A 26,196-nucleotide genomic window follows, 5' to 3' on the forward strand; every position below is an offset into this window, starting at 1 on the left:
TTTATATTGAATAGAAACCAGATAAACTAATATGCGTATACATACATACATAACATGTTGCATACAAACTCAATAGACACACACACACAAAAAAGTAGCTCAATCATCGTTTATGTAAAGCTTCGTAATGTTTCTCCCTGCATCGCTCAGTTTGATCTAATTTCACTGGCGCCTACGAAGAAAGAGGCGCGCACTCCAAACGGTTTGTGTCCCCAACAGCGGCACAGATCCAAATCGGCGCACAGCAGCTCAAGCAATTAATTGCTGTCATTATAGTGAATGTCACGGTGTTTTTAATAGGTTTTCGAAACGAAAATTAAAGCAAGTCATCAAAATGGACGCAATTATCTAATAATGAAATGAAAATCAGAGAAAAACGCGCGCAAACACAACATTGCAGGTAACAACATGATTAAAGAAAAGCACCGTTACACACTTTGTTGCTGGTTATTATGTGGTTTTTTTTTTGTATTTTTCTCTCTCTTTGCTATAATCACCATTGTTTGAATTTGTATTTGTGCAATCTTGTCATTCACACGCTAGCGACAGCTATGGCGCGCTTGCGCAGCGCTCAAGCTTGTTGGTGCATCGTCTATTAATTATGTACAATATATATGTAGGTACTACATATCACTGCGCTTACATCTCGTGCTTTTTTGACGTAATAATAGCTAGTTGAATTTCTTAATTTATTAAACACTGCGCACTTGCCATTGAACCAGAGCTGAACAGTCTTAAATTGAGTGAGTTAAGTGCGTTCGTACCAAACAAATAAAAAATTAAGAAAAAAAATACAAGCAACACGCTCGCTTTCTATGGCCATCAACAGCGTCTCGATGTTAATGTTAAATTACAGTTAAGGCGAATGCGCTATTGGCCATCGAGTGTTTTGTCGCTGTCGCTGTCGCATTGCTTTACCTTCTATTTATTTTTTGTCCATATTATTGGGTCACTGGCAATACTCGATGATGTTTTTTTTTTATGTTAAGGTCACTTCGCTGAAGCACAAACATGCTGCTGAGCAAATTACTCACAATAAGTAGTACATTCCCGGCCATAGTTGGCCTTAATCCATTTAAGCATTTAAGTGCACTTAAATATGTCAATGTGCATTAAATGTTGAATTGGTTGGCTTGTGTAAATATATACAAATATTTATTTATCACCAAATTTATGAGACATGTATGAGAGACAATTCAGCATAAGTCCTTAATTTAATGGACATTTCCAAGTCATAATTATTTTCAAACATAACTGAATTACCATGAAGACTATTAAGCAAATTTTGCGAATGTCAAAAAAGTTATTAGTTTTAATTAAAAATTCAAAAAAAAAGCGTAACAAATTAGCGGTTACAACTTCTAAGTCCCAATTTATACTAACGAACTTTGAAATTGCTGGCTTTAAGTTAAAAGTAAAATTATCAACATAAAAGCTTTATTAATCGACTTAAAAAACACCAGCAAATAATTGTATACATATAGATCATTATGGACATTTATGTATGGATCACCTACCTTGTAAAAGCAACGATCGACTATGTGGCCGTCAAATTCAGAAAATATCATAATTATTAACGGTGAATATGTTTTTTTTTTCCTTTTAAGAAATACATCCGTTAGCACTTCTTTTAAAATCCGTGGCGTATCGCTTAAGAAAAAATTTAATTAACTCTAGCCAAGTTTGGGGTAAAACCCCAAAAAAAAAATCGCGAAAAGACTTGAATGAATCCAGAAATGTCCCTCAAAAATCTCAAATTTCTCAAAAGTCCTGAAAAGTAAAACTCACCGGATTCCGATAAGCCCTGAAGGAATCCAGAAAAATCACATGCGAACTCAAAAGTTCTCAAAAGATATCGAAAAGTCTCGACAAAGTCCCGATAACATCCTAAAATGTGTCAAATAATAAAACACGAATAATCAAGAAATTCATTTTTTATATATATTCAAAACCTCATAATTACCTTACCCTTGGACCTAATCCCTGACTGACAGGAAAGTTATATATATATAAGTTCACTTATACCAAAATCTGTTTCTTTTAAACTTCTTAAACCTGGAAGCTAGTCGGTGCCGCGACGTGGATATCAAACGTTCGCATCGCCTGCTCGACGACTGCAGTGTCTTTGAATTATTCGGGAAAGTTTCGCATCATGAACATAGTAAATCGAAGAAAACGAAATAGATGATCAGCGAGATGGATAAGTCCTTGCAACAACCGGTTTGTGATTTACTGAAGGAAATTTTGCAAGTAAATCAAACCCGTAACAAATTACCTATTGATTAACCGAGACGGCTGTGAAGTTTCAAAGTCTTTGGCCGAGGTTCAAAAAGAAAATAACTCAAGCACTTGGGAATTCGCCTTTTTAACCAGCTTGGCAGTGATAACGGAAGTGAGACTATCGGACCTCAAGTAGTGGGATGTGCCTCCTGCTGGAAAGTATGAAAGCTTCACACATGCCTTTGTAAAACCTAACCTAAACCGGGAAGCGTTCAACGGTGTCTCTGCGTAGAGCTATAGGAATATTCTGAATTACAGACCCCTCGTTTTTCTAAAGTACTGTTGGGAAGTCTTATATTTAATCAAAGTAAAATTGGCATAAAGTCCTTAAATGTTTACTGTAGAAGAGGGATTACTTTTTCTATTTAAGTAGCCTATGTAATTGTATAAATACAAGCATTGTACTTATAATCAGTGCAAATACTTAAATTAAGAATTTCTCGCATGCATGACAAGACAAGACTCAATTATTTCCATAGCGGAATTTGGCATAGGTATGTACATACATACATTAGGGTGCATCACTCTCCATAAAAAAAAAAATCGGTACTGTTTTCCCATCGGTAACATAAAATTTATTATACCTTAAGACTTCTGACAAAATATTTCGGAAAAATATTAAGATTTACGTAAACAACTATTCGAAAATAGCACCAAAAATCGAGTTTTTTATAAAAAAAAAAAAATAGTTAAAAATATCTGTTTTCTAAAGAATCACTTCAGATGGTAGAAGAGTTTGAGCATAAAAGGTCTGCATAAAAATGTTAAAAAATTTTATAAAGAAATCAAAATAATAAGATTTTGGCGGTTTGTGTTCTCAAATCGTTCTAGCTCACGTAAGTTTTAATATTTTTCTGAAATATTTTGGCAGAAGTCTTAAAATAAATTACTTTTTATAATTGCCGCAATTTTATTTTTTATTTTTGGTGATGCAACCTAATGTACATAGGTATATACAAATGCTATAAATGAGTATAAATTTGCATAAGTATGTATGTGTATACGTGCAAACATAAATGCATATTTAGTTATGCATGTAAGGAACTGGCTACTAAATGGAGCATAGAAAATTATTCCACATACTCGTACAAAAGAACATTTCGGTGCCAGAAGTTCATTGACTGTGCCGAGATTAAATGCTTCTCAATCAGATAAAGGCACTTCAAAAAATGTTTTAGCTTCACATAAAAATTTAAATTTTTAATTCATAGCTACTTCTCCTACCTGTTCGTAAAGGAATTTGGGTACTTTTGTTAACAGATAATCATACATCTGTGCATAAATACATACAGTGGTCGAAAAAAATATAACCGCACCACATATTGACAAGTGTAAAAATACGTTTTTTTTTGTTATTTTTATATAAATCCAGGAAGTCTACTCTGTATTGCGATTAGAAACTCAATGCCATTCGAAAAGCGCCAATATTTGTGCAATATTGAAAAAAAATCAAAAAAGTTTCTTAGAAAGATTTTTAGTATGCAGTTTTGTAGCCCAATGACTTCCAAAGGAATAAAGTGCAAGTTTCAAAGAGCTAAAAAATATTTTTAATTTTTTAGATTTTTTTTGTCCCATTTACTTCCATATAACGAATAAACACAATTTATTTTTATATGGAAGAAAACCGTAAAAACGTCGATAAAAAAAATTAAAAAAAATCAACGGTAATATTTAGCCATTTGAAACTGCATACGCAAAATCTTTCCAAGAAATCTAATTAAAAAGCTCGAAATTTTTACGAAAGTTTGTTGATTTTTTTTTTAATATTACACAAAGTTTGGAACTTGGATTTACACGGATTTTCTTAAAGAATGAACTATATTTTTATAAAATTTAATTGCAAAAGAAAAATACATAAGATGTTAAAACTTGTCAATATGTGGTGCGGTTATAATTTTTTCGACCACTGTATGTAGATATGTAAAAAGACATGCGAGTGCTTTATTTAGACGTGCGTAAAAATTTAATTTTTTACTGCAGTGAATTGCCCGCATACAATCCTGGTACAATTAACATAAACACAAAGTAACTGACTCAGCAAGTAAAAAACAGTAAAAGGGGCTAAATATAAGTCAAGCATAGATACATATAAACATATGTATGTACAAATATAAAACAAATTACAAAGCAATGGCAAACGGCAAGCGGAAGGCATTTATGTGAAGTGGCAAAAGTAAAAGCTTTGAGTCTTGAAGACTGCCTATTTATTAAGCAAAAGTGAATTGTCTTACTAATGTGTTCTATTGTTACTAGTAACGTATTATTGTTGCTGTGTTTAATGTTTTTTTTTGTTTTTTTTTTAATTTTTTGTTGCCACTCAAGTGTTAGTTATTCTTAGTGTTGTTGTGCAGATTGCAGCGGATATTTCAAAGCAAAACAATCGTTGTACGAAAATGCAGGTTTTGGTTTTGCTCTAAATACTGCGGTAACATTCAACGTGTCTGATGTCTCCACACGCACGCAACAACAACAATAACTCTAATATGGAAGCGGCAAGCCACATCAAAAGCGCACCACAACAATAGTGGCAAAAGCGCCCAACAACCGTCATTCGTCACCAACAGCTGATAAGCTTAAGCCTCATGCTGCCACTGTTGGTATTTTGTTGCTTTGGTGATTCTTGGCGTTGATGTTGGTGTCGATAACGACACCAATGACTATTATGAAGTTTCAACGTCATCATTATGATGATGTAATATTTCAATAGCACCGACCACAATTCTATTCTTCTTTTTCTGCTTTGATTTACTTTGTTAATAATTATAAATATACATACATACATAGATAGGCGTAACGAAATCTTGTTTTTTTTTTTTATAGCACGTACTTAGTAGATATATATTTTTGCTTTATAATAGTATGTATGTATGTATGTGCATATGCTTTATGTGTACTCATATTTATTTAATTTTTTTATATTTCTATTTGTTGTTAGACTTACGTGAAGGCAGTCAATAGCGGCGTTGAGAATCTACAAGAAGTTTTACTAGCAGCGGAAAATCATAAGCAACTTGTGCCATTGGGTCCACGCATTATCGCCAATACGACCAAGTCGTTTAAAACTATCGATTCGGAAGATATTGAGAAGCGTTGCCTACTGCAAGCTGATGGTAAACTTGTTACAGAGAGCAAAAAAACAACTGAGCACGAAGTAATTGTAGACCGTGAGCTGCCCGAAGAAGACGATCATTCAACGGGAAGTCGTGAGAAAATCGAAACTGTGGTAAGTCAATCGGGGAAAAAATTAGGCGTTTTATTTTTTGGGAGGTGGCTGCTAATGAAGTAGTAGAAAAAATAGTAAAGAAATTCCACGTGAACAAGAAAAAATGCTAATTACAAGTAGCTGGTTGTTAATTAGGAAATCTCTGAAAAGTTAAACGGTAAAAAATTAGGTGTCAGTAATAAATATATAGAAATCCAGAAAAAAATAATATGTACAAGAAATTTCCTGCACTTAAGAATACACGTAAGACAAGTACAAGGCAAAATGAATTTGGACAACAAAGTAAACAAATTTGGCGATTAGTGTCTTTCTGATTACGAATATACCGATTGTTTTTTCCATTTTTTTGTTAAAAAGAATTGAAAAATTTAATTATTACAAGCTTTTATTATGTTTCATCTATGCGTAATCAAATCTTTCAATCAATTTTTAATCAACTTCTCGATGAGCTAGAGACTTGAAACTTTTAACCCTGACAATGCAATGTGAAAAATGAATTATTCCACTAAGTGGCGCGGTTGTTGATATATTTGAAAACCCCTAGTTTACGGTCCGATTGAGAATCTATATTACTTACGTCAAAGCGAATAAATCCACAAAAAAAATTTACCCGATAGGTGGCGCAGGAATCGAGATATTTGGAAAACTCTTATTTATGGTCCGATTTGTTTCACATTTAGAATGGATATTACTTAAATGGAAAGAAATAACACCACAGAAAATTTAGTCGTTAGGTGATGCGGGGGTCGATTTAAAATAAAAACATATTACACCCTGCTTCACATTTCTTTTCTTCCAGAATTAAATTCACATCTTCACGTGTCATTATAGAAAAAACCCTCTTTAGTTAGATTTTGAAGAAGAAGGTCGATCGTTAAAGAAAGTGGTGAAAAGATAATAGCCCTTTGATATTTTCTCATCACTTGAATAGGTATACAATGAAACCTCGAAGTAACGAATACTGGTAAAAGGAAGGAAATTTCTGCTGAGTCCACTGAAAAAAACTCGTTGCGAAAATTTCTGTACAGAAATGGTCGAAAGATATGTATAACGAAGAAATTTTGAGCATGAAAACCTTCGAAGTATATTGTCTCTGTAAAAGCCTCTATATAACGAAGTGTCGACCATCCGCAGATGGATAGCCAAACTGCTTCAAACAAGAATTGCTCAAAGCGAAATTGGGGCTGTGTGCTACAGTTCCCCAATTAAAAGGATGCTCATGATAGTAGACAAACTTCTACAAATCCTCGCTAGTAATAAAGATGAAAGTTCGACAGCATCATCTGCGATATATTGCAAATAGGTTTAAGCTTTACGAAGAGTTGATGCGCCAGTTTGGAGCTTAATATCAATTCCTCCGCTACGAGTCGTAGTCTACGACCATCACACAGTGATGCCAAACTAGAGTTCACTGTTCAAAATAGTCCAGAGCTCTCATTTTTCAACCGATTTGATAATGTTTTTATTCTAGAGAGCTGACAAGATTTAAGAGAAATTTGTGCAGCTCCATTTTTGAATTTTTATTTGTTTATGTTAAATTTTTAGTGCTGAATTCAGAGAAACAATACAAATTTTGAAGAAAATCGATTACCCTGTTCCTGTTAAAAAATGTTACATAAAAATTAATTGAAAATATTATAGGGTTTCCCTAAGAGGAAAAACTGCACGAGAAAAATTGGAAATTTTATAAAAAATATTTCATGAAAAATATATATATTTTTTTTTAATTTTAGCAAACTTTCCAAATGTCCTCCAAGTTTCAGTAAAACGAAATTATTAAAAATCAACGCGATTTCTTAACCACTTGAAACTTGCACTTAAATTTAATACTCTATAAAACTGCATACTTAAACTACATATTAACCCTTATCATAAACATAAAAAAAAAATAATAATTTTGGCCAAATTCTTTTCTAAATATTTAAAATTGTTCTTTAAATCGGCTGAAAAATAAAGGCCTTATTTTGGCACCACTGTGCATAGTACCCTTCACTAAGAAAAGGAACCTACCAAGTATAATGAATATAATCCTGAATGAGGTCGTAGTTACATTTTGCGCATTTCATTGACTCTACGCTTCAGTGGAGATCTCATGTTGACGCGACCAGATCAAAAGCTACGTTTAGCAGGCAAATCTTGAGGATGCAGTCCAAAGATCCTAAGATTGATGTGCAGCATGGTAGACCAATGGGTTTCAAGAACTGCTTAGCCATGGTGAGACTGTCTGGGACGACAACGTCGTATGTTTGTGAAATGCCGGAAATATTAAAAAACGAGTATAAAGAACGGCCGATTTATTATTAATTTTTTTTTGTACATTAGGGTGGTCCAAAAAAAATTAAAGTCGGAATTTTATTTCCGACATCCCCTGGGATTGTTCCATACCGAAAAAAATACTATTTTTTATTTTGAAATCAAAAAATATTTAGAGAGTGCTCAAAACGCTCAAAGTTTTCCAGGTATTTTATATGGGAAAAAACAACTTCTCGTAGAAATGGTAGAGACTTCTTGAAAATCAATATTTTTCGATCGAAAAACTCTTCTTTCAGGAGTTTCCCAATAATTGTGTGGCACAATAGCTGTAAAAACAAGAATATATCAGGAAATTTGAATGGACAACCTTTTAACTGTTTTCTTTTACAAATTTATCTTCCTTCCGACGATAAAAGTGTCAATAAACGAAATGTCCATGAATTATTTAAAAGAGCAGAGTGTTCTAAACTCTGCCGAACAGAGGTTCTCCATACATTTGAAATAAGGATCCATGAGGACGTATACAGATAGATACATACATACATACAAGTGAAGTTAAATAAAAGCTTGTAATAAAAATCGCCGTAATTATTTTTTGTGCGTGACTCAATCCTTGATTTTGTTTACAGACTTTATCTGAAATGAATTGATACTGCATTTTTTATTATAAATGATACTTCTGGTACCTCTAACTGGAACCTTAGACATAATTTGTTTGGAACAAAGTTCCTCCAAGTCCCAATCTATGTATTTAGTATTTCCGAGAAGGCTTTCCCACCCGGGAAAGTAGCAAATATTTTATGTAGTTCCAATATTCACAATTTTTCGAAAGCACGACGGATGTTTAATGAGATAATATACATATTTCTATTCAGAAAGGGACATAATGATGCGGTTAGGTATTCCATGCGGTGTATCTTTTGTACCGAATTCGCGTACATTGTTTATTGGCAGACTTATTCCAAGATTGCTGATTCTACAAAAACAAACCCACGCCGTTAAAAACCTTCCTCCATTTTAATTCTTTCATACATTTTATTAAGCACTCATTTGGTTTGCATTATCTTAAAAATATTATTTTTCAATAATTCTAGGAAGCTACACAGCGCCTCTACAAGCAACGTGACGAGCAATACGTCGATAAGGTTGTTGATGGCAAAGTGGTTAATACCGAAATGAGATACGCTGCCGAGACAATGCAAATCGAAAAGGATGGCTCATTGGAACGACCCGGCGATTGGGATAGCTTATCGGATCGTATGCGAAAATTGCGACGTCCGCATCAGAAGAGTGCATTGCAGCCGCATAAGGGTAAGATAGAAGTCTACATTGATTTAGTAAGTGCAAAACAAACGACTTTTGATCTTTTAAGAGCCAAGGGAACTCCATTCTCACATGGTGTTACTCAAGATTCTCACTTATTTCAAAAGCTCCCTAAACAAAGCCTAACGATTATCTGATGACCAATGTTTTAAAGTAGATTTTTTAGCCTCTTTTAAATGAATTGAAAGAACGTTTTCAAAAATGACTTTACTGTAATAATCCTAGAAACTTTGGACCTGGCAGGATATATCTTCGAAAGAAATAGGTCAAGTTCCGAACTGCAATTTGAAAGTTTAGCTTTGCCATCTCCTCAATCTGAGCACGTCGAACCTTATCTGCTTTGATTTGAGAAAATATTACTTATTAAATGTTGATTAGCTATCCTTTTCTGCTTAAACTATATTCAAATATTTGTTTCTTTGAAGAAGCCACCCTACTGGCCGACCGCAAAGATGCATTGACTAAACGACCGCTGGACTTTGATCGTGAGGAGGAAACACGTAAGGGTGAAACGATTAAGTGGTTAGAATCACATTTCGGTAGTGAATCGACTGCCTCAAATGATTCACGAGAAGATGACGCAGTTGGCGGTGTTGTTGGTGGCGGCAGCGGCGACATAGAACCAACCAAGAAAACGTTCTTCAATGTTACAATTAAATCAAATCAAACACAGGCACCGGCACCGACACCGCTGACCAACGGCCAAAGAGCGACCGCGAACAACACCTTTGAACGCAAGCAGCCGAAAGACCATATTTTGGAGGCACATCCAAGTGGACCAGCCGGTCGTTCCAAGTACTATCAGGGCATTTCGAATTGGACCGAACGCAAAGAGCCGCCTGTTAATCACTTTGCCACAAAAGCATTTCGCGAGGATCTGCAAGAGACTGTCGAACGCAATCGTTTGCGGCGTAGTGAGGTCCATAATGGACGAGATAAACAGCAGGAGAATCATTATTTGGTGGAGTCTAGTGACAACTATGTAAGCCGCGAAGATATTCTGCATCAGAAGCAGCGACAAAGTTTATCATCACAGTTTCTGGCAAAGACTATTCGTAATTCGCGTGACAGACTCGATGAGTTGGACGTGCCGGCGTTGGGTACTGCAAAGACGAGTCGAGAAATGGGTGTACGTCATGTGAGCGGTTCACGTGGTGACCTTAGATACAGTGGACTGAATGTTGGAGGCGACTTGGAACACAACAAACGAACTTACGTGCCTACTAAGCAACAAAGTCAGGAGCGCGATGTAGAAATGCGACACTCCTCAGGGGTCGCACCTAGTCCAGTAAAAAAGTACGAGCTAGGCGAGTTACGTAGCCGTAGCTATGAACGCACATTGGACGATACAACACGCGTAGGCTATGAGTTACACAACTCGAATTCACTCAAACCCATGCTTGCGGAGCCACGTGCAATTTCGCCCGATCGCGAGCAATTTCAAACCAGCACATTAGGTCGACCTACGGTGCCACAACGTCGACGCGCTATCGAGAAAAAGCTACGGCAGCAACATAGCGCCTCACCGCCACCGCCACACAAAGTGCCATTAGAGCGTCAACATGCGCATAGCCAACGAAATCTGTTGGAACCGCCGCCTGATTACTCACCACCGCCGCGCAGTCGCTCCTCATCGCCGCAGGTGGAATATGTGAATGGTGTGCGTAATCATCGCAACTATCGTAACAACGTCGCTGATAGTACAACCATCAGCTATGGACCACCCAATCAGGCGTATGTGCAGAGCAGCACGCTGACACGAAAGCAAAATCAACGCACACGATTCGCGCCAACAACGCCACACGAGCATCCACACTCGCAAGCCTTTTTGCGTCCTGTCATGGCGACACAAACAACGCAAACAACAGCCTCCACTATTTCCAACTCGACCGTCGCCTCACACAAGTCAAGCAGAATGGGTCAAGTGATAGGAAATTCGTTGCGCAAGCTCGTCAATAAGATACGGTCGGCAAGCGCAGAACGTAAAATGCGCATGAAGTCGCGCAGTAAGTCCCGTGAACAGTCGCCATCACCACAAGCCATCGATAAGATGGGCGGCCAACAAACCACCTATCAGCAATATAATCTCATAGACAGTCATATTGGCGGTCAGGGAGGCAGTAATGAGTCCGAGTTGGAGAGCATGCCAAACGAAACGACACAGACGCATAAAAGCTATGGGCATGCGACGCCTTTGGAGCGCAATGGGCAACCGCCAACACAACTTAAGCGTGCCAATTCAGCAGATCCTTACGCTAACGAGCGAGAGACGGGCGAACGTGGACCGAGTCCTAGGCAGCGTTACTACTTGGGTGAAGATCCATACTCGAGCACTTTGTATGGCAAGGAAAATATGTACGGGCCAGGGTCTGTGGGGAAACGTAAAACTTTAGCTGGACGAGAGAGTGCAGATCCAGGATATGTGGGCAGGCTTGAGCGGACAAATCGCGAGGCAAGTGCGGCGACGAACCGGCGTGATGAAGGGGACTACTACAAGCAGAGGTGAGTTAAATATTCTTTCCATTTTGTTTTTTTCTTTCTTAAATATAGCACTGCAGCGGCTTAGATTCCTCCGATTTTTAGTCCCCATTTGAACCGCAGTCCTGCAAAAGCTGGGCAGTTTAAGAGGAAGTGTTGAATCTCCCTTGTAGTAGCAGCTACCCATTAGCTTAGTCTTACTTGCCACGGAATCGAATCATTACTGGACTGACTCGCCACTTCGATTCTCTGCTCTCATTTTGCTACCATTTTGCATCCAATTTTTTTATAACTTGATTTTTTCCTCTTTTCTAGAAACGTTACGACCAGCACCTTGGGCCGATATCAACGCACAGGTCAAAACTTCGCTGCTTCAACGCCCAATTTAAATCAGGACTATCGCACTACGCAAACATTGCCACGCAAATTGCAGGATCATCATCAGCAGCAACCGCACCAACAGCCACATACTCAGCCCTCGCATGCCGCGCAATCGTCTGGCTATCACAGATCTGGGCAACGTCTGGTATCAAGCGGCTATAGCACTCTGGGACATCCTGAGCAACGAGCACAATACCAACAACAACAACACCAGCAGCAGCAGCAGCAACAGCAACAAGAACAGCAGCAAAGAATGCAACAACAACACACAACCACTGTAACGGCCGTTGGTCCAGCAAAACCTGCACGCACCTACGCCAAAGCGCTCAATCGCAGCAAAAGCTTCAACGTCCATGCCATGAATGGCAGTCACGACCCCAGTCCCATTTACATTGAAAAGCTAACAAAAAATAATTACACCAACAACTACAACAGTCACAATACAAGTAACCTGTACGCCAGTCAAGCCTACAAATCGAACCCGCACCTCTACAGCGGTCCGTCAAAGGAAAATTCGTTGCAGAGTGGACTGAAAAGCCCCTCAATTGTGAATTTAATTAGCCGCAGTCAAAAGGATTTAACTAAAATTGATAGCTTAGAGGGAGAGCATGTCGATACGTTGGATAAGAAGCAAGCATTTATGCGCGGATTGCATCAACAAGCGCCAGATTTGTATAAGACGTTGCATGGCGATGAAAGTTACCGTCACAGCAGCACGCCCAACAAATACCACCAGCTGCGCCACTCCACATCGCTGGAGCCACGTTCGCCCATTGAGATTAACAAGGATACGGCGAGCATAGTGCGTAGAGACAGCTCGAGTAATGACGGGTATGTGCTGAATACGTATAGCAATAAAACAACAATGGAGAGTGCAACTGCCAATAGACGAATACTCTATAAGGATGAGCAAAGGCGTCGTACACCAGGTGGTGCCACAATAATATCCGTACGTAATGTGGAAGGTGATAAATAATTGAATGATCAAAGGGGATAGTGGAAATGAGAAAATTGCAAAGTCAGCTAGACAATACTTACAAAATGTAAATACAAACATACATATTAGGCGATAGGATAATGCAAAAGAAGAACTCCAGCGCACTAGTTAGATGAAAAATCGCGTATCCAAAAAGGCTTAACTTTCATTTGACGGGACGCAAATAAAAATTGGAAGCCTATAAATATATGTAACTCTGCACCAGAAGGAGGGGGACTATGCACCAACTCTTGCACCCAACAATAGCAATAAAGAGCACAAATCGTTACTCATATAGTTGATAAGCACTATAAGGCCAACCGACAGCACTCTATTTGTATATTGTTTGTGGCAGTTAGCCGCTTCTATGGCGCTCCATTTGAAGTGTATTTCAGAGTTTGATAATAGCTTTAGTATTAAGTAGAAATTAGCGTTAAATTTACAGAATGCTATGAATTTGATGAGGAAATCAAGAAGCAGACAGAAAATGTTCTATAGCTGTGGACTTTTGCCAAAACCACTTATTTGGTTTGCGAAGGTTCGCTTTTTGTTGGAAAACTTTGTGAGTTTCTATACAAAAATTTTATAAATTTTATTTCAGGGGCCGTATTATGATGTTTATCATAGGAATCCATAATTCAACCGTTAAAATTGGATATCTGTGTTACCTATCAAATTTAACCGTTATTTTATTTTTTCGATTTAAAACGATTATTTTTGTATTGAAAAAAAATACGATTCAACGATTATATTTGACCGAAAAAATATGTATCGAAATTTAACGATTATTCTCAATCGTTAAAATAAAAATTAAAAAACGATTTTGAAATGATCTTACAAATGTCATGGTATTTAACGGTTATTTTCAGTCCCTGTTTTATTCAGCTTTTATACAAAAAAATGCATCTTCTTCCACACCTGTGATTACTTCAGAGTGAAAACTGTGCTTGGGATCCCAACGATTTAAAACGAATATAAGCAAAAATGCGCGAGCACTTAAGTAGTTTTGTCAAATTCCCACAGATATACATATACATATTATCCGACGTAAATGTTAAATATTAATTATGTTTAAATTGGAAAAAAATTTAGTTATCTCAAATGTACGTTTATTAAATTAAGCCAAAAAAAAAATCCTGCAACGCGACCGTAAGCTGACACAAAATTGAGAATTTGGTACAGTAATGATATTCCATAAATCTCTCCCCTACTTAAAAAACTAATTTGTTCTCCTTTGAGGCCAATACAATTTTCTAGGATCAATCAAAAATTCCGAATACATTGGTTATACGCCCTTTAGGTATTATGCAGACTCAGATTCTTTGAATTCCTAAATTAGTCCTTTTTTAATCGACTTTATTTAGCTTGCCCTGTTTGTGGCAAATCTTGTAATTGAAAAAAGGACAATTTAGGAATTTAATGAATCTGAATCTGCATTATACTTAACGGGCATATAATCAATATATTCTTATAGTTTCGAAGATTTTCTTTGATCCTAGAATAGTATATTTACCTTAAAAGAGAAAAAAATCTTTTTCTTTGCGTGTTATTTCTATGGGAAAAATTAAAAAAAAAAAAATTATGCGTCACCTCTTAGAATTATCGTAGCGGGAGGAAATTAATGAAGGATCGTTACTATATTAAATATTAAAATTTGAGACAGTTTCCGGTCGCATTGCAAGATTTTTTTTTTTTTGCTTGGTCTAACGAATATGTACCACATATGTACACAATGTCCAGCAACATTTTATTTTATCCATTTTCAAAAAGTTAAAGAAATATCGAATTCCACTGTGTATTTCTATTCAATTCAATTAGCCAAATTGCATTTTGGCAATTAAGCTTCAGTTTAAGTGTTTCCATCTTAAATTTACCTATTTTTTATGATTATTAAATACATACCATAGTATATAAGTATGTACTACCAAAATAATATACATATTGTAAATTAACACTAAATATTAATTCAAATAGTAGTGATTTTTTATTATTTTTGACCACTCATTTCATTTTTATTAGTTGATAATTAAAAAACACGCTACGTTAATTAAATTTTTAATATTTATTTATTAAAATTTTATCCGAATAAAACGTTATCAATTTAAAATCTAGATATGTATGTATGTAAATTAACACATATTCAATATTTTGAAATACCACATATTTCCAATACATACTAATGAATGGAACTTTTTAATTGTAATTAATTAAAAGCCTTTTTCAGTTATAAAACATTAATATTAGAAAATATTTGAATTAGTACATATTTAGTTTTATAAAATTCTTGGAATGCAAATAAAGTGCCAAATCTAACAAAAAAAATTATGATTCTTTAAATTTCACTACAGGATTAGTACGCTATCTTTTAAGACCGCATTATTGCTGCTCTTAACTGGTTTTTTCCGGGTGAAGGGACGTCATTGAACCTGAGCGCCATCTGTAACTAGATTTTAATCTTTGTTTTTGTAACTGACGCGACTGTATTTTTAAAGCTCAGGGAAAGCGCCTGCACTCAGCGTATAATGAATAGTATTCTCTCTCCGCTGCTCTGGATTACGGTTGCATACGACCTTCTGGAAGAACTGCAGAAATTAAGCTGCTTAGGGGACGTTTTCTAGATACCCTTTTTAATCTGACTCAAGATTACCTGAACTTGGCAGCTATGTGAACGTCCAACTGCGTTTCATAGTCAAAAACCCCAGCGAGACTGAACTAGTCTTGTTTACTAGGAAGTACAAAGTTCCCGATGTGGCTATTTCCTCAATCGGCGGTGTCCGTCTACAGCTCTCCGAAAGCGTCAAATTACTTAGGTCTGATCCCGGATAGGAAGCTGTCGTGTAAGCCTTAAATAAAGGACAAGAAAGGCGTCGGTTGTCTGGTATCTGGACCAAAGTAATCTATCTTGTTTTACGGAGCCCCTGTTTGGTGGAACTCGCTATAGAAGGTTACACTTGCTAAACAACTGCAGCGCGTACAGCGGATTATTCTACCCGGAATTAGTGACGCATTAAGCGCCGCCTATAACTACACTGGCGCTTACCGTCATGTTGAAGATTACACATGTAAATATTGCGAACAGAATTGTCGCAAAACGAGCTATCATTAGGCTCATGGGAACCGGTTGGTTAACTGGCTCTAAAGCTGGACACTCTGAAATTCTGGAAGACTTCGATTTTGTTCCTGAACTAAAAGACGAGTGTGTCTCCGAAATAACTCGCAGTTGCTCCTTCTCTACCGACCTTCCCTCAAGGGAAGAATGGGTGGGGTGAGACTAATGGCAGAAGGTAGTAGTAGACTTTTTCGCGGACGGTTCAAAACTGGGAGGCAGGATTGGTGGAGGTGTTTTAGTGGAAGCTCGCCATCAAAACTATATTCAGGCTTCCATCAAAACCATGTTCAGGCTTCTGGACTTCTGCTGTGTCTTTGAGGTGGAAATAGCTGCCATAAAAACAACGGTAGACCCACTGCCGAAAAATGTGATGTCTCTGTTCTGCTGAGGTTGGACCACATGTAAGCTAAAACTAAGACATGCGAAATTTTAAGATCCTTCTGGCCTGGGTTGGACCGGGGAAGATCAAAGGGGCGCCTTATGCATGGAAATACCCACATTTCGATTTGGTGGAGATTCTGAAAGGCCCTTGAGCATCAGCGGTCAAGAGGATGATGATATGTAATCATCTCAACACTTGCTATTGGACTGCCTAGTTTTCGTGAGGCTAAACAGGAAAAATTTTAGCTCGCTCTTCCTGGTTTACCACAGCCGCATTTGTCGCTTCGTCGCCCGATTATGAAACTATTTTTTATAGAATATCAAGCCGCATGCTTGCGTGTTATCATCCCAAGATATAGGAATTCGTGTTTTCTGCTTCTATCTTCTTCCATCTCTCATTCCTCCTCGTAATCCGATGTCACTCAATAGTCTTTCGCGTGGCAATTGTCTAAAGATTGGCTTTGTATGCGTTGTAACAATGTTGTCAGTGTGGATGATAATATCTGACCAACTCTTCCGTAGCGGCAAGAAGAGATTTAGAAATGGATTCCCACTGCTCATATATATCCGGCGATGGGAAGATTTTTTTAAGAAGGGTTAAGTAGTGGTAGCTGTCATTCTTCGTACAAAATCATACAATTTTCACCAATAGTCAGTTTCATACTTTTTCGGCACGCACGAAAATGATCCATTCAGACGTTCAATAAGTTGTTAATCCAGAGCATGTAAACATGGCGTTACACAGTCCACTTGATTCACAATCAATTATGCACCCGTATTGTGAACAGAGAACGTTAAATACATATGTCTAGGTTCAGACAGAGAAAGTTTGTTGCGGCAACTCGTTACTTGTGGGAGAGGAAGTGACGAAGAAAGGGGGAGGGCAACACGCTTTGGGCTGTTGTTCGTCTGAGTAAATCTAGTTGGCCGTTCGCAGCTGACAACAACAATTATGTACAAAAGAATTGCTCTGTGTGAACGCGAAGGGCAACACCAAAAGACAAATTGCCGAAAACGAGGAAAAAAAGTGTCTTTGTGTGAACCCAGTCAATGTACTTGTATTTACTCGTATCGTTTCATTTCTAATTGTGAATACATTATCGAAAGAAGAAGGGATCAAAAACATTTGTCCAATTTGTAAAAGCGTAATTTCGGAAGTTTATGAAATATTTTCTGCAAAATTATATATCCGCGCAATATGACCGTAACAGAAATTGGAAAATCAAAAAATACTAACAAAACTGCTGCCGAAGAAGAACAAAACGCCGCTCCCGACGAAAAAAATGATCAGGGAAATGAATCGATAGAAGCTGTTGCAAAAACACCGGCCACAGATGCCGACGCCATCAAAACAAATACTGAGTCGGGAGCAGCGAACAGTAATTTGTCAGCCACAACAAACACACAAAACGATTTGCAAATAAAAACAGGTGAGGTTTATCTCATAAAACGCGCTGATGGCAATGTACATCCTGCACAAATTATACAGTCGCGTCCTGGTGAAGTCGCAACCGCTAACTCTGCCAGCACTCCTGCAGAATATTATGTGCACTATGTCGGACTGAATCGGCGTTTGGATGAATGGGTATCGCGTGATCGCATAACCGATGCAACAGATGCAGATACAGCAAGTGGACCTGCGAATTCGACGGACGTTGCCGATGGCAATGGTGGTAAAACGATAAAGCAGTTAAGTAAGGAACAAATTGCCAATTTGGAAAATCCAATGCCAATGGAAAATAGCGATCGCAAACTGACACGCAACCAAAAGCGGCGACATGACGAAATTAATCATATTCAAAAAACGTATGCTGAAATGGATCCAACCACAGCGGCTTTGGAGAAAGAACATGAAGCAATTACAAAAGTCAAATACATTGATAAATTGCGCATCGGACGCTTTGAAATAGACACATGGTATTTTAGTCCTTATCCTGATGAATACGGTAAAGTGGGTACACTGTATGTGTGTGAGTATTGTCTGAAATACATGCGTTTCCAAAAAACATATCGCTATCACGCATCCGAATGTACACAACGGCAGCCACCCGGAAATGAAATTTATCGTAAGGGGACTATATCAATTTTTGAAATTGATGGCAAAGAACATAAGCTCTACTGTCAAATGCTATGCCTAATGGCAAAATTATTCTTGGATCATAAAACGCTATACTATGATGTAGAGCCATTTTACTTCTACGTACTTTGTGAAATAGACAAACGCGGAGCGCACATTGTCGGCTACTTTTCAAAAGAAAAGGAGTCGCCAGAAAACAATAACGTGGCTTGCATATTAATTCTGCCGCCATATCAGCGGAAAGGTTATGGGAAATTATTAATAGCTTTTAGCTATGAGTTGTCACGACGCGAAGGTGTTGTTGGGAGTCCAGAAAAACCTCTTTCCGATCTAGGACGTCTAAGCTACCGCAGTTATTGGGCTTATACATTGCTCGAGTTAATGAAAGAGTGTCGCACCACCACGCAAAGTATTAAAGAACTGAGCGAGTTGAGTGGAATAACCCAAGACGATATTATCTACACATTGCAATCAATGAAAATGGTCAAATACTGGAAAGGACAGCACGTTATTTGTGTGACGCCAAAAACAGTAATGGAACATTTGCAATTACCGCAATTCAAAAAACCCACATTGACAGTGGATCCAGCTTATTTACGTTGGGTGCCGCCAAAAAGAAATACAACAGGAAATGCTAAATTTAAGAAAGTTACTTAATTTTGTTGTAATACAAATTTAAGCCGTATAATAAAAATTAGATGTACACAAATATGAAAACTAATTCATGTTATTTCTTGAAAATTATTTTAAGTATGCTGGTCGGAGATTTATGAAAATAAAAATAAACGCAGTTTATGCAATTCCTAGTGGATTTCAAGCAAAGTCACTTTGAGTTATAATTGAATGGGTTAAGGAGGTTTCTGGAACACAACAACAACCACATGGAAAAAAAGATATGAACTAAAACGGTGAATCTGCCTTTAAAATTCACTCGCAAGTTAATAATTGCAGAACCTGCCTGATAGTCTAATTTTTATGTTATTTTACCTACTCTACTACCATTTTTTGACCCACTCTATACATAGTTCCAATTGGGTGCACACAGTGGGCCAAATTGAGTTGTAGGAAATTGCAATTGGCAACGATGGTTATTATGAGTATTGGCAACGCGTAGCAAAAACATCTGAGAGTGGCTTCTGTATTTTGTGCAAATTATCCTGTTTATAAGCTAAAAATTAATTAAAATCAAGTTAAGTCACTATGGGTCTCCTTTCGGACCCCTCATTGACTCCGCGGGGAAAATTTGGGCGTACCCTTGCCAAACACAGTGGCAAAATTTCTTTGTTTTTTTACGTAGCCGGCTTGGCTTGGTTCGTTTGCCTGTCACACCCCGAATTCAGCCATGGCACCTATCTATCGGAGAATGCACTATCTCCTGGTAATATAATTAAAAATACATTTTTCCATGATTAAATTTTTCTTTTTAGGACTGGTTGATCCTGAAATCGCTCAAGATTCTGTACGTTTTGCCCAATCTTTATATGAAGAGCTGCTACGTGAGCGCAGTGATCACAAATCCACAACTCCGCATGCTTGGATATTTGCAAAAATGCATCAAATTGGACTTGAAACACATATGCATAACTTTACGCTCCGTTATCCCTTTGGCAGCGGCAAAGAGTATCATGGCAAAAATGTTTATGGTATATTACGCGCTCCGCGCATCAGCTCCACAGAGGGTGTGGTTTTCTCGGCGCCATATCGTTCAGTGAACTCAGTTCATGCTGACATTACGGCAAGTGTACCTATGCTTCTGGCGTTTGCCGACTTTGCGCGCAGTAAGTTGAAGCTCTCTTTTTTAGTAGGTTCATTCACTTTTGCATTTTTTTTTTATTAGAGAAAAATTACTGGGCAAAGGATTTAGTATTTTTGGTAACTGAGCAAGAGCAACTGGGTATGCATGCTTGGTTAGAGGCTTACCATGAAGGTGGAATTAAGGATTCGCCAATTTTGCGATGCGGTAATTTACCCGCCCGAGCAGGGGCGCTACAAGCGGCTCTAAATTTGGAAGTGCAAGATTTTGATATAGGTAAAGATTAAAAAACAGGCTTTGAACTTCAGAGTTCATCATATGTACTTTTTTAAATCAGCTTTTATTAAATACCAACTTTTTAGATTACATTGACGTGAAAATTGAAGGCCTTAATGGTCAACTACCCAATCTGGACATGTTTAACCTGGTCCAGCGACTTACATCACGAAGCGGCCTTTCTTCGGGCTATAAACACACGCCAAGGAAGAAGCGCCGAATCTATCGTGGCACATTAGAGGATAATCTACGTCACATGCTAGAGATGCTAATGAGTCAAGCAACTGGCATTCCTAACGGCAATCATGGACTATTTCACCGTTACCGCATTGAATCACTGACACTTGAAGCTGTAAAACGTACCACAAACAGTAATGTTAACAATCGCTTTGGCACCGGACTTTCTCTCTTAAAGACCATAGAAGGCATCTCACGCAGTTTAAATAACCTGTTGGAACGTTTCCATCAAAGCTATTTTTTCTATATTTTGGTACAAAATGATCGTTTCGTTTCAATTGGTGACTTCATGCCCTGCCTTATTGCGTTAGCTAGTCCTATGTTCATTAAAGCTTTCCTTCTTTGGCTAACCATCACTACTGGCGATGAAACTTCGACTGAGGGAGAGGAATCGCTTATGCATGAAGAAAAAGTACCAGTTCAGTTGCCATACATTGCAGTATTGCTCTACATGGTAGTAGCACTGTTGTTGGGCTTTCTCTGCAATGCCCTGCCATTTAGTCAACATGTAAGAGATTATTTTACCGCCGTGGGTATTGGCACAGAGATCACTGTGAGCCTAATTTTGGGTGTACAAGTGCTTTTCGGAATACTAATGCCACTATTTTACACGTTACCAGATGCTGGTCTCCAATTGTTGCATATAGTTGCGCTAATTTTCATGGGTGTAGCGCTGATTGTCACTGGTCTGCTAAATTTCGCTTTAGGTTTTATGCTGGCTGTGCTCATCTCACCACTAACGATATTGTTGAACAGCGAGAGCACAAAAGGCTTGCAGCAGAATTTAACACGAACTTATACACTTTTACTCAATCCATTAGTGGTCATCTATTTAGTGGTGTTATGGCTGACTTTGTTCGAATTTCCGGAGTTAGCACTAAGTCAAGTAGCCATTCGAGCATTTAGAGCTGCAATGGATGCAGTCACATTCGGTCTTATGGACAGTATTGTAAGAGCGAATGTTAAAACTTATAAGTGGAAGCTTTGGTAAAATTGATTTCATCTGAATTTTATTTTCACAGATTTACGGGAATTGGCTGTACACGGCAATAGCAGCAGTTTATTTTCCGCTATGGATTTTGTACTGGACCTTGGCTCTAGGTCGGCAGCGAAACACAAGTATTCCACTCAGTAAGAAGACTGATTAAATTCTGAGCAGGAATGTAAAACTTTACTACATTCTACGATAAATACATTAATATTCTTAAAATGTTCTATAGTTATGTATATGGACGCATGCCTGTGCATATGTCTCTTTGTGATAAAAGGATTTTCGTATATTCTCTGAATAACAAATAAAAATTTCTGTTGATTTCTGGAAATACTATTTTTTAAGTTCCTCAAGTCTTAAGAACATTTGAGAACAATGCTTATCCCAGGGTTAAAAGAACATAAGTCAATGTTTCACCGCCTTGAATAGCTTGTATTTATTTGATTAAAAAAATTAGAGATACATATCATGCATTCCTGTTCTCGCACTTCTGCGGAGTAAATACATAGGTACAATATATTTTGCATGCATTCATATATGTAAGTTGTGTTACTTAATGGGTNTGTTCTCGCACTTCTGCGGAGTAAATACATAGGTACAATATATTTTGCATACATTCATATATGTAAGTTGTGTTACTTAATGGGTGTGCACCGGGATTTTACATAAACTACAATTTAGTTTTGTTTTTTTTTCAAAATGAATTTAGCTTCAAATATCGGTTTGTTAGTTTGCTTTTATTACTATATTGGAAAATTTATACCAATTACTTACAATAATTATGAATAGAAAAAGAATAATTTGTGAAACGTGCATAGCGTACTTATGTATATGATATTCAAAACTTCTTTGGGCTTAAATCTAGACACTTCTGCGTCTGCAGTTAATGCGATTCCAGCATCATTCAAAATACATACATACATAAATATAAAATCGGAATATGTACATACAATGTATGCATATTTCACAAACTGTTTGCAATCTTAGGTTTATATTAGTGTATAATATATAAAATAAAAAACTTTCAACTCGATAACATTCGTAGCGATAAAACAATAATCCAATATATATGTATATAGTTTGTGTATATGTGCAGTATTTAATCAACAATTATTGTTAAAGAATGTCTCATAGGGGTTTTTCTATATGCTCACGTCATTTTTGCTTTTCAAAATTTAGTGACCGCGGCATTAGAGAGAGATTCTTGAGGCATGCGTGGGCTTGTTGCACCATAAATTGTTGATCCTTGGTCTGACCACATGCAAGTCTCTCCCATTTCGGATCCAAGTATTGGTGACCACTTCGTTCGCGTGGCGGCAATAAAGACGGTGCATTTTGTCCTTGCTGTTGCTGTCGTTGTTGTGGACTATTTTCTTTTTTGGCCTCATCATTAGTATTTAGTAATAGATCAGCCTCACTGCATAGTGTATCCTTCATAATAATCGTTGTGGGAGAGAATGCAATAGACTCGGTCGAAGTAAGAAATTTGCTCGGAGTCTCGGTCTCAAAAGGCAACGATTTCTTTTCTTGCTTAATACCAACACTAGGCATAACATTTTCACCCCAGCTGGTGATAAGCGATTTTCGTGCCTTCTTTGTAGGTTGGGATGCTGAGCCGGCAGTGGTAGCTCTGGATGTATCGCTGGTCAAGTCTGCATCCGACGACATATTTTCTTTCTTAATAGCCATATTATTAGAATCATTCACCTGTTCTTCGTGTATGATTTCGGCCAAGTCTTCAACCAAGGAGGATGGACTTGGTGGAATGTATCGACGCTTTTTACCCAAAGCGGCGAGAGCATCCTTGAACGGTGTCGGCGTGCGTGGGCCCAAAATACCTGCAAAAATAAAAGAAACAAAGACAGCGTCAGTATTTAAATGATGATAAAAATTATCAGCAACCGCTTACTTTTGTGAGGCGTTTCGATTGAAGAGCTTTCTAATTCCTTTTTGACTTCTACTCCCTCTCGTCCAGAGGCTTTATGTACTGGTGTGCTGGCACACAAACTGATGTCCTCGAATGAGGGTAAACATGGCGAATTGAGGAATTGTGATGGTGAAAATGGTAATGGCTTTATAGGAGTCATTACAGGCGATTCAGGTAATTTTGTTTCCTGTTTTACCCAATTACCGCTTGACAAACCCACGTTGTCCATACCAACCGTTATTGTATTNGATGGTGAAAATGGTAATGGCTTTATAGGAGTCATTACAGGCGATTCAGGCAATTTTGTTTCCTGTTTTACCCAATTACCGCTTGACACACCCACGTTGTCCATACCAACAGTTAATGCATTTGTATTACATGCAGCCATATCCAAATATTGTTGCTGCTGCAATTGTGCATCGTATTGTGGACGAGCACGCTTCAAAATATTTGGTGGTGGGCGTGTAGGAGGTGGTTTAGTTACTTGTTGTGCAGAGCGTTGCATCGTAGCCCCGACAGATGTGCTAGGTTGCTCTTGAGCGTGTTCGTTTTGTTGTCGCTGCGCTTGAGGGCGCTGTAAAATTTGCGCAGACAAAGATAGCGCTGGAGCCGGTGCTTGTGCTGGCGCCGGCATTTGCGGTTGACCTGCACCATTAATACTCGCTTTGATAAGCGCTTTTAGATTAGAGCGCGAATCCTGCAAATCAGGACACTGACGTGCTAATACCCTCAATCGATGGGGATCATATTTTCGTCTCATAGTAGAGTTCCAGTGATTTTTTATGGCATTATCTGTGCGGCCAGGCAGAAGCTTTGCTATTTTCGCCCACTGATTACCCCATTCCATGTGGGCATTGAAAATTATTCTGTCCTCTTCTTCGGTCCAAGCCGTCTTTTTTATATTGGGATTGAGATGATTATGCCATCGCTCACGACATTGCTTGCCAATGCGGCCGTTTAAGTATCGTGATATTAGTGTCCATTTTTTTGGTCCAAATCGCCGCACAAGTTCAGTGACTTTCTCATCTTCCTCTCTTGTCCAAGGGCCTTTGATCAATTCAGGATTCAACACTTTAGCCCATCGCTGTTGAACCTGCTGCTCAGTGCGGTCTTTAAATTGCGGCGCTATCAGTTCCCACTGATCTCCATATTGCCCAACAAGCCCCTTAAGTAAATTATCTTCAGCTCTGGACCATCGCTTACCATAGCCATTGCCACCAGCCGTACGCGAGCTCAAGCTACTGGAATCATCATCGACACCGCCTCCATTGTCCGAGCACTCTGATTCACCCGAATCTCCACTTCCGCTTTCTAACCGCTCCGCAATAACATACGTATCGATATTGTCCATATCAATTTTTCGATTCATTCTGCTATTCTATATTAGTTTTCCCTACCACTTTTACAACGAGAGCAACTGTGATAGTTATGAATATTGTTAAAATACTGGTATTTGTGAACTTTTCCGCCGCAGTATTGACAGTTCGCAAAGGATGCTTTATGTGCTACGTTTTCGTAATGATAAATAATTTCGTCTAATGAAGTGGATTTAAATACTTGACCACAGCTCATACACTTCACCGCTTCCGTCTGATGTTTATTTAGTAAACGCGGATGAATCGCATCACCCTCGCAGCGATCTAGCTGCGTTGTGGCTATTGTTCCTTGATTAGTTGTTGTTGGTGCGAGTTTTGTAGTTTGTACGTTGCTCTCCCTTGTGAAATTATTGTGTTCTTTATCCAGATTAAAGTTTCCAAACTCGTCCATTAAAAACACAGAATTTCAATTTAAAAATGTATGTAAATTAATCCAGGTTTTGATGATTAACTACTTTTTCCTTTATTTTTCCACAGTTGACATTTCAAACTCAGCGTCTAAAAAGTTGATTGCGAGGCAGCGAATAGCGCAACTACTAAACGTGAACAGCGACGCCGACAGAGACGCGTTGACAGCAGCTGTCACAAGCAGCGATCCGCCGATATGCCTGTAGAGTCCCACAGACGGACATACACACCCTCTGGTAGCAGCTCCTATAGCATGCGTTAATTACAGACAGTAAATGAGCAAACTGACGTGCGCTTGAGCTTCTTTAAACTGGCTAACCTTGAGCGGAGAGCTACAAAGCTTTTAGTTACACACTTTTCTAATTTGAAACATTCAATTTGATTCGTAATATTTACAATTTTAATTCGCACTAAACGTTTCGTTCTCGTTTAACGACGGTTTCTTCTACAAACACAATAGCCATTTTGAAATGAGATAGCAGAGTTGCATTTGTTTGGCTCCGAATAGAATTCTTACGGCGCCAAATAAAATTCTAAAGGCCTGGTAAAATTTCGATAAAATCATTTTTTAATAATCACCTCAAAGGATGTAAATCTATAATGGACACCGCACTAGGATCAAAGCTGTCAAATTATTTTTCCACATATGCTTGATAATTATTATGGCGATGTCGGGGCTACGCGACGACTGTGGTTGTGGCCAGATAAGCGCTATTCCTATTTGCTGCCGTGTTAATAAATTCATGT

The 26,196-nt window shown here is 38.0% G+C and overlaps 4 protein-coding genes across 4 annotated transcripts in view; 3 read left to right on the top strand and 1 right to left on the bottom strand.

The window, feature by feature from the left end:
* The window catches only part of LOC108368510 (uncharacterized), a 41,935-nt gene extending 27,104 nt beyond the window's left edge, over positions 1-14,831 (top strand). The window contains 4 exon segments of the mRNA XM_017623354.1: positions 5,216-5,503; positions 8,851-9,067; positions 9,508-11,581; positions 11,873-14,831. Of these exon segments, the coding sequence (XP_017478843.1) occupies positions 5,216-5,503; positions 8,851-9,067; positions 9,508-11,581; positions 11,873-12,914 (3,621 nt within the window). The 3' untranslated portion in view covers positions 12,915-14,831.
* Positions 14,832-17,528: 2,697 nt separating this feature from the next.
* On the top strand, positions 17,529-19,202 carry mof (males absent on the first). Its single transcript, XM_017623358.1, has one exon. It carries the CDS (start codon positions 17,603-17,605, stop codon positions 19,136-19,138), a length of 1,536 nt encoding a protein of 511 aa, XP_017478847.1. The 5' UTR covers positions 17,529-17,602; the 3' UTR covers positions 19,139-19,202.
* A 387-nt stretch (positions 19,203-19,589) lies between these two features.
* On the top strand, positions 19,590-22,635 carry GAA1 (glycosylphosphatidylinositol anchor attachment 1). The gene is made up of 6 exons (XM_017623355.1): positions 19,590-19,859; positions 19,909-20,259; positions 20,319-20,510; positions 20,597-21,696; positions 21,770-22,247; positions 22,334-22,635. Exons 1-5 carry the CDS (start codon positions 19,682-19,684, stop codon positions 21,893-21,895), a joined length of 1,947 nt encoding a protein of 648 aa, XP_017478844.1. The 5' UTR covers positions 19,590-19,681; the 3' UTR covers positions 21,896-22,247; positions 22,334-22,635.
* Positions 22,636-22,791: 156 nt separating this feature from the next.
* On the bottom strand, positions 22,792-25,892 carry Myb (proto-oncogene like protein Myb). The gene is made up of 4 exons (XM_017623356.1): positions 25,769-25,892; positions 23,918-25,695; positions 23,648-23,794; positions 22,792-23,576 (listed from the first exon to the last, which is right to left on the bottom strand). The coding sequence occupies exons 2-4, from the start codon at positions 25,032-25,034 to the stop codon at positions 22,894-22,896; spliced, it is 1,947 nt and encodes a 648-aa protein (XP_017478845.1). The 5' UTR covers positions 25,035-25,695; positions 25,769-25,892; the 3' UTR covers positions 22,792-22,893.
* Between the last annotated feature and the right edge of the window lie 304 nt (positions 25,893-26,196).

The sequence above is a fragment of the Rhagoletis zephyria genome, unplaced genomic scaffold (genome assembly GCF_001687245.7).
Source record: "Rhagoletis zephyria isolate East Lansing unplaced genomic scaffold, Rhagoletis_zephyria_1.1 Rzeph_scaffold_03159, whole genome shotgun sequence".
Lineage (NCBI taxonomy): Eukaryota > Metazoa > Arthropoda > Insecta > Diptera > Tephritidae > Rhagoletis > Rhagoletis zephyria.